Raw genomic sequence first — 8,928 nt, forward strand, 5'->3', positions numbered from 1 at the left:
AACACAAACAGTCAGCTTACTTCTGCTTTAAAGGGACAACGAGGAGTTTCTATTCGGTTATAAAAAAGTCTCACGTTAATGTGGATGAATCTCCGCTACCCACACTTGTTAATGGGCCCATTTTCGATAAATATATCGTTCTGTCTCTATCGCTATTTTGTTATTATTAGTGTTGGCGGAAGTGCTGGTCGAGCCGACCAGCGTTTCCTTCGTTGCGAATCATGAGAATAACGCAGCCGCATCGCCGTTTATGGTCGGAACTACGGTGGTATGTGAACCTCTTTGAACCTCTGACTTTAATTATTGATGAATGAAAACATGAGTCCGTCTTGCGCCCGGTCAAAGAAATGTACGGTGCGCGCGGAGGCTCATAAATGTAGTGTGAAAACGCTTCGCTTTTCCAAAACTCCTCGTTGTCCCTTTAAGTGGCTTTGTATTCAATCTTCCAAAAATGATAACCTGCTTTTCTTTTGACGGATACAATATGATGTAAAAGTCTTCAAATTACCCGTCCTGACCAGAGCTCAGGTTAGTGATGTGTAAAATAAGTGTTAAGGACACCGTTAGACGCAGTCCTTCTGTGTTGGGCTCCACTCGGTTCCCCAGATGATATATTCGAGTTTGGAGAAATTTGAATTTTGGGCCCAAAACGCCATTTTTCGACAATCCCCCAGAGTTAGAAATTTTTAGCACTCGCTGGATGGGTCTTTTGCCATTTTCTCCAAAACCACTGGCCCAATTTCAACCAAACCTTCTGCGCAGCGTAGGACTCCACTCAGCCCCCCCCCCAGATGATGTATTCGAGTTTGGAGAAATTTGAATTTTTGTCTGAATTTTCGACACCCTGGGAAATTTTGAAAATCGTTTGTGTGGTTTTTGGTCATTTTGGGCTCAAAAGGAAGGTTAGCTACTTATCAACACCCCGGGGCGTTTTTAGTATTCGCTGGAGGGGTCTTTCGCCATTTTCTCCAAAACCACTGGTCCGATTTCAACCAAACCTTCTGTCTTTGATTCCACTCTGACCCCCCAAATGATATATTAGAGTTTGGAGAAATTTGAATTTTGATCCAAAATGCTGATTTTCAAAAGTTGTCGAAAAAGTTTTTTTTGACCAAAATTAAATTTTCTCCAAACTTGGATATCATCTGGGGGTCTGAGGGGAGTCCAACGCAGAAGGTTTGGTTGAAATCGGGCCAGTGGTTTTGGAGAAAATGACCAAAAAACCACACAGGTTATTTTGAAAAACCCCCGTGGGTGTCAAAAAAGTTTTTTTTATTTATTTTTTTTACCAAAAATCTAATTTCTTCAAATGTCTACAAATTCGAATATATCATCTGGATGGCCGAGGGGAGTCCAACGCAGAAGGTTTGGTTGAAATCGGGCCAGTGATTTTGGAGAAAATGCCAAAAACCACACAGGCCATTTTGATTTTTTTTTTTTTTTTTACCAAAAATTTAAATTTCTTCAAATTTCTCCAAACTTAATATATCTGGGGGTGCGAGGGGAGTCCAACGCAGAAGATTGACTTTGACCATAAAATTATGGGTTATTTTTCAGAGACCCTTTTCTGGGTCAGAGCCTTTTTTTTTTTTACAGTCTATGGTCAGAGGCAGAGCTAATATTTTTTGGAATACAACTTGTTCTAAATAAATGTGTGCTCTGGCCACAGACGGTCAGTCCGAGTTCTCAATGGGCCTAACAACATCGTCCGGACGTGCTGTAGGCTATGTGTCCGTCTGAAAATTGCCATTTTCGTGTCAAAATGTTGTCGTGTCAGAAGAGATGTGGCTTGTGAAAAATGAGTTCAAAATTTACTTCAGTGACAGTGGGGCGAAAGAATCGACCATAATCTGTGTTCACGTTAAACTTTCCCATTGGAGTCAATACACTCAAGGCTGCCTCTTGTCTCCCTAAAGGGGCGTGGCCGTGCAGAAACCCACGTGACATGTATACAGGAAGCTGACTCGTCATGGGGGGGTCTTGGTTTATAAACCGTCTTTGGGCTCACGTACAGTCTATGGTCCCTCGTCACGGAAAAGGTGCAGTAAACAGCCTGAATATAGGCTCGTTCGAGATGAACTGCGCCTCGCCTGGACGGCCGGCGAGAGCAGGCGGCAGCAGCAGGGGGCGGTGACAGAAAGCTGCAGTCAAGTCGGACAGTTTCCAGCCGCCGTCAATACAAACAGGAAGTCACCAAAGCATATATTTCTTCTGCTGTACTGCAATTGTCTAATAAATAACCAATATATTTCTCAGGATATAAGTTTGATTCAGTGTGAATATTTTTTTAAGCAGTATAGGCCTACAACATGAGATTCATATAATCTAGCATTATACAACAACACGTAGTGTTTGCAGTCCTAACTAAGAGCCAATCAGATCATGATCCGGTGCGTTTCCCATCATGCCCTGAGGCTGCAGGCGGTTGCAGTCGGTGGAGAGCAACTGCCAAAGATATTCAATAAATGGAAAGATACTTCATGAGCGGCTGCTCCAATGATATGAAATGGTATACACTTCCTGTCTCTCTAAGTGGGCGTGGCCAACCGTCACCCCACCTCGTCTGTGATCGTGTGTGTGGATTTATACAATTTGTAGGTAGATGAAAGTGAGATATTTATATTTTCTTATGATAACATTAAATATTTACACTACTAACAGTAATATTTAGCATGACAAAAATAATTTAAATCATTTTCACGGGAGTTCGCGGCCGTTTGTTTGACGTTGCCATGGAGATCGGTGCCAAATCTCGCGAGAGTGTGTCGTAGAGACAGAGGCAGGTCTGGAACAAAGTGGATTTTCTCCGGATCTCTCCGTCTGAAAATTACCATTTTGGTGTCAAACTGTTCAGAAGAGATGTGGCTTGTGAAAAATGAGTTCAAAATTTGGTTCAGTGACCGTGGGGAGAAAGGCCCGACCATAATCGGTGTTCACATTAAATTGTCCCATAGGAATCAATACACTCCAAGCTGCCTCTGGTCTCTCTAAAGGGGCGTGGCCGTGCAGAAGCCCACGTGACATGCATACAGGAAGCTGACTCTCATGAAAGGTCTTGGTTTATAAACCGTCTTTGCAACTGCGGCGCCTGGCTCTAAAAACTGCGGCCGCCTTGATCTCGTGAGGTTATCGTTGCAGGCGCGTGCATGACGTCAGAGCAAGTCGGGATCAAGTCGGACACAAATCTAACCGGCATGCATTGTGCGCTGGTCACCGGCGATCGATTCTGCGCACGCCTGGCTCATCTCGAACGAGCCTTATGACTTGAGGTGACGTTCACTGCGTTCGTAGTAACATCATCAACAGTTCTTCAACCTGCAGAAACGTGAGCACGTAGAAGGAGATCTACTTGAATCTGCTCCGTCTGTCCACGCCACAGTCACAGCAGCCAACTGAGCTCAGAAGCTAACAGCTGACTGTCACAAACGGGCTACACAGAAAGCTGTATGTTGTTGTCTAACTGTTTTGCTCAGTTTGTCTTGTGTATATTTACCGGTATCTTAGTTTAGCCCCGTAGTTTTAAGCCCCTGTAACAGAACAGCACAGTGCTTTCTCCAACTTTTAGAGTAGATCCATGCTAGACAAAAAATATTATGCGTCTGACTTTGAAGTGGAATACCAGTAGCCTACACATTTTCTTCTGTTGGACTTGGTACTTCCCCAACTCCTACTTCCACAAAAGACATGGAATATTTTTACTGTTTATTTTTTGAATTATCCTAAGTAAATGATAGCGAAATGGTAGCTGAAGTGGAATTAATGTCTTTGAGAAGTAGTTCACCTCATATTTTTGGAATAGGCACTTAATAAACTACTCTACTGTTAAGGTGTAGTTTTGAGTAGTCAGTGTTCCTCACCGAGATTATATTTATTTACCATTATAATAACTGCTCTTTTTGCACATTTTAATACTTTTTAATATATTTGTATACATATTTATTTATTTTATATTTAATACACTTGATACGGTAGCTGCTACAAGACAAGAGATTGCTGCTAAACAAAGTTTTGTTGTATCATGCAATGACAATAAAGCTTCTTCTACTAAGTACTGTGTAGTTTTGAGCAGTCGGGCATCAGTGTCCCTCACCAAGATGAGTAGTTTATGGACCTTATATTTTTGGTCTTAGATTTTGTGCCTATCTGTAGCACATGACATTGTTTTGTGGGGACACATGCAGGGTCTTTACACTCTCAGGAGCCAATAGAGCATGTCAGTGATGTTCACTTTTTCTGCTCTTATTGAGAGGTTTATGTGGAATTAACATTAATGGGGGGGAACGTAGATTTCTTCCATTGTTAAATGTTCGACAGCATGATTAAAGCCAACTAGTTATTTTATTAATGAGACGTGTAGGCTACAGTTCATGACATACCTAAAAGGACGAAATGCCAAAAATATATAAATTGTGTAGAGTATTTTACAACTACACGGTAGGATACTCATTGCATCAGCTTGCTAACATTACTTAACTCATCTTTACTCTTGAAGCCTACATAAACCCAAACTCATATAAAAAGTGGGAACTAATTAATGTTAACGGTTTGTCCTCAGGGGGATGGGTGACGACACACTGGCGTATTTCCTGAATCTGAACCAGATCCAGAGGAGACATGCTGCCGAGGTAAAATGGTCTCATGCCGTAAACAGCAGGAGCAGGCTCTCACAGGCTCTGGCAGGTGAACAACAACTTCTGTTCCATATAAAGGCAGCGGGATGTTGCTGATCAGTAGTGATGCTGTGTGAAATGTAGAGGCTTTGTAATGTGTAATGAGCTAAGCATATTAGAGATACAATGTTCTTCTTCAATCTTACACAGATAACAATGATCTATGTCCTGCTAAGTCACAATTAGATATCGGACAGGAATGCATTTAGTTTTGACTAAGCTGCAGATATTTCTATTATTTTGACAGGAAGTAGGTGCAAGACAACATTTTCTAAGTACTAAATGTGTCACATCAGAAGGTGGGAAAAGGGAACCTTTGTGGCTTGACTACCTGTTAAACCACTGCTTCCGCTACTAGTTTTTTGAAATGATGAGTGATTGCAGAGTTTGGAATAGTTAATTTTCTCCATTTCTGGAGTCACCCTTTTCTCATTGTATTGCTGGTGACATTAAAGGGCCCAAATCCACTTTATACTGGTTTTGTAGCAGTTATACTGTATGTGTTCCCGTGGCCTTTCTCTGACGTCTGGAGGTGAAAAAAGTCTGTTCGCTCCCTTAATTGATAGTATAAAGATAGTGTGCCCTCCCGGTACTTATACTCCCCCTGGGCCGAAAAAGGTGAGCTCCGCCCGCAGAGATATTTCCGGAACAGCAACAGTAAGAAGCAAGCAGCCCAAGTGCGAAGTTATCGGCTGCAATAAGCAGCATGAACATTTATTTTCCTATGTATGTTTTTATTTGACAGAGTTTCACACAGAACTTTCTAATGGCTGTAGGAGTTTCTCCTTCTGCCACAGTAAAAAGGGAAAATTTACATTTTATCAGACAAGATGATAGTCTCATAAACTGTTCCTTTAACTGAGCATCTATTTGATCATTCCGAAATATTGCCCATCCCTATTTCCAATGTCAACATTAGCACATGGTACTGTACCTGTAGCGAAAACCACACCACCACACCCACACGTGACGGGTGTGGAGTGGACGTGGTACATTTCACCTATAAACAGAAACTACAGCTCCTACAATGTGGATATTGCAATTGGCCGTATCAAAATTTGGATTATATGTTGACCTTGTCAGAATTAAGAAAATAACCAACTGTTCTTCACTTACCCTCTTTAACAAATTTTACCCTTAGATTCCTCACATATGCTGGAGGCTGATGTAATCATGAGAGGTCATGACCCCAAAGAGCCGGTCATGGCGCACCCCCCTGACACAGACAGTGACATCACACTGAAGGAGTGGCTGGAGGCAGTGAAAGCACATGACAAGGGAATCAAACTAGATTTTAAAAGGTGAGAGGCAGTTGTAGTATAAGTGATGTGTGATTGTGTATCATGATAACACCGTGGTTTACTCTTCACGCAGCTTAGAGGCAGTGTCTCCCTCTGTGGCTTTGCTGGAGGTGGTGCTGGCTGAGCTGAGCTGTCCTGTGTGGGTCAATGCAGATATTCTCTCTGGACCTGGCGGGCGGGCCACGCCTCTCGAGCCTCAGGGTTTTCTTTCTGCCGTCAAAACTCTCCCCACTCACACCGTGCTGTCGCTTGGCTGGACTACTGGATGGATTGCTGGGACAGAGAACGCAGGTGTGGAATCTTCATTGTCCCTGACTGTTTACATTTTAGTATCGATAGAGGAAAAATGTCATGTTAAAGGGATATTTAAACATTTTGTCAAATTCGCCCATTTCCATAATCCCTATATAGTTTGTTACCTTTAATTGTCGGTGCAAGCTATTTTTCGATCGGCGGGGCAGAGATACGAGCTACTCAGCTAACCCTAAGGGGGCACCATTCTAGTGTGTCTAAATAGTTTTTATACAACAATTGAAATATTTGAGAATTCATGGATGGTTTGGGTCTGCATATTGGTTTTGTCTGCAAAAAAGAAAAGTCTAGAATTACCAGGCATGCTCTTGAAACCAGTAATACCTGGAGTAACTGACCTGTATTTAAGCTAAGAAGGCAGCCTGTGTGATGAAATGTATCATGTCAACTTTCTTCAGGTTACACCTGGGACATGGTGCATGTGATGGAGGAGATATGTAAAAACCTAAAAAATCCGGTCACCTTCCCAGTTCGTGCAGCTCTCCTGGCCCAGTCCTTCTCCCAGCTCAGTTGGCTGCTGCAGCAGTCAGACAGGTAATTATTAATGAGGGTGATCACTCACATCAGCATTTACTGCGTTTCTGTTTAGTTCCACTGTTAAACAATTGGACATAACACATCTTGGTATTATGCCATGCAAAGGAAAACTGTGGTCTGGTAAAGGTAGAGCAGGGGATACACAACTGACTATTTGTATCAGGGAGGATAATAATTTTGACCCGGTAGTTTTTGGTTATTGTGAAATAATTAAATTTCTGTGTGCAGTAAATTAATGTGAGCAGTCAAAATAAAACTATGATGTTTGAAAATGCTCTGATAAAAACATATTTGCTCTGTTTAACAGCACTTGAGAAGTGAAATTTCCTAGGGGGGCTAATAATTTCGTCCTCAACTGTACATGACCATGGGTTCCCCCTGCCCTACTCACTCCTCAAGTTCTGTTTGAACAGGCCACCATCAGGCAGACAAACGATATTTTATCAGACACAACTCGTGCACTTTTCAACAAACAAACAGGGTTTCTCAAACGCTTCATCACAGTTCACGTCACAGTCCATCCCTGCCTATTAAATTCAGCAGCTAGTGGGAGAGGAGCGGGATTCAAAGAGGCCCCTAATGCCAAGATGAACTGTGAATGAATGTACGAATGTATGTACCGTATGTGTGTTAGTATTTGTTTTCTATACTCCTTATGCATATTGCATTTTAAGACATTCTTGGAGACAACTATGTTGATATTTATTGCATGTTTTTAGCACTTTAGGTGAAGCTTTTCTGTACTGTATTGCAGCATGCCCTTTGTCCAAGACAAATGTCTCCCATGGGAGACCAATAAAATGACTTTGACTTCTTTTGTTGATCTCCTTGCTCCTTGGTGTAAGACGACTTTCTTAATCCAACGCCTCCTTTTGTACTAAAGCTTCAGTTTTGTCCTTCACTGTCAAGTTACTTTGAATAAAAGTGTCTGTCAAAATACTGATTACTAACATTACTAAATGTAATGTTATGATCTTTGAGCTGTTCACTAAATATTTATGTTGTTTACAGGTACACTCTAACTGTGTGGACCGGCCAGAATGACACGGTCACACCGCTGGACTTTGTGCGCTACAAAGAAGAGATTGACATCAGCAGGATCTACTATGATCTCCCAGACATGTGAAGCAGAGAGTTCAGGTGTCAAATTGTGTGGCTGTGGTTTGTTTCTTCTTCACAGGAGACCATCACTGCTTGGCAGGGGAAAGTCAGCAGTGTCTTTGTCTTTTGTGTAGAGTTGCATGTGAAATCTTAGGGCACATGTGAGAAACAAAAATATATTTTTGCAATACAAATTGGGAATATACTGCATCTCTGAGGAGCTACTCAAGGAGTTCCATGAGTTTATCAACACATTTACCATGAATTATGACAAAGACAAGATGAACTTCCTAGACATTCCTAGACGTAAGAGTACCGACAGAAATTCCATTCTCCATTGCACTTCCTTCCACTCTGTGCTGTTGAAAAAGAGCCTGCCCCTTTCACAGTTGGCGCATCTGCAGTTCCGAGGCTGACTTTCAAGCCCGACGACCTTGAGAAGCGTTTCCTCCATAGACAATACAAACGTGAGTGGATCACATGCACGCACCAAATTTGAAAATATATCACAGACTGAATGTCTTCAACACACCAGAGCTAATAAGGTGACCGGTTCACTAATTTAAGCAGATGTGTCACCATGTCTGATGAAGGGCAGATGCCCGAAACGTTACATGTTGTGTGACTATTAAATTCAGTCGGGAGCTATACTCCAGTGTGCGGACTCCTTTCTTTTCATCTTCTTTTCATCTTCTTTTCAACCAGGTTTATTGAAAATACAGCTTAATGAAGAACACTGAAAATTGGCAGCTCTGTAAACCATGAGAAAAGTAACAGGAGTTTTTATGTTTTCAAGGATGCAGGTTTTCTAACTGGCAGTTTACATAAAAGGTTTGTGTTGGAGGTGCTTACACTCTAAAAGAGAGTGGACTGAAAAAGAAACCTTAGTATTGCACCACCAATTTATTCCAACAGTTCAGAGCATGTTTCAAATCTAGTTAATGAATATATTATTTATACTTGTACCTATTGTAGAATATATATTGTCATATCTGTTGAGTTTTATT

At 41.7% G+C, this 8,928-nt stretch overlaps 1 protein-coding gene across 3 annotated transcripts; it reads left to right on the top strand.

Moving 5' to 3' along the window:
• The first annotated feature begins 1,963 nt into the window (after positions 1-1,963).
• On the top strand, positions 1,964-8,571 carry fam151b (family with sequence similarity 151 member B). 3 transcript variants are annotated; one of them, XM_083978912.1, is made up of 6 exons: positions 1,964-2,039; positions 4,556-4,680; positions 5,812-5,971; positions 6,045-6,262; positions 6,682-6,817; positions 7,832-8,571. In XM_083978912.1, the coding sequence occupies exons 2-6, from the start codon at positions 4,560-4,562 to the stop codon at positions 7,944-7,946; spliced, it is 750 nt and encodes a 249-aa protein (XP_083835038.1). In that variant the 5' UTR covers positions 1,964-2,039; positions 4,556-4,559; the 3' UTR covers positions 7,947-8,571. The 3 variants fall into 3 exon arrangements, with proteins under 3 accessions (XP_083835038.1, XP_083835036.1, XP_083835037.1); XM_083978910.1 differs by lacking the exon at positions 1,964-2,039 and adding an exon at positions 3,259-3,444; XM_083978911.1 differs by lacking the exon at positions 1,964-2,039 and adding an exon at positions 3,265-3,325.
• The last annotated feature ends 357 nt before the right edge of the window (positions 8,572-8,928 follow it).

Source organism: Trachurus trachurus (genome assembly GCF_905171665.1).
Source record: "Trachurus trachurus genome assembly, chromosome: 9".
Classification (NCBI taxonomy): Eukaryota; Metazoa; Chordata; class Actinopteri; order Carangiformes; family Carangidae; genus Trachurus; species Trachurus trachurus.

Excerpts from the sequence above, each read along its gene's own strand:
- fam151b (XM_083978912.1), top strand. The coding sequence starts at position 4,560 with ATGGGTGACGACACACTGGCGTATTTCCTGAATCTGAACCAGATCCAG. Across the intron at positions 4,681-5,811 it reads GCTCTCACAGGCTCTGGCAG|ATTCCTCACATATGCTGGAG; the intron begins GTGAACAACAAC and ends TTTTACCCTTAG. Across the intron at positions 6,818-7,831 it reads CTGCTGCAGCAGTCAGACAG|GTACACTCTAACTGTGTGGA; the intron begins GTAATTATTAAT and ends TGTTGTTTACAG.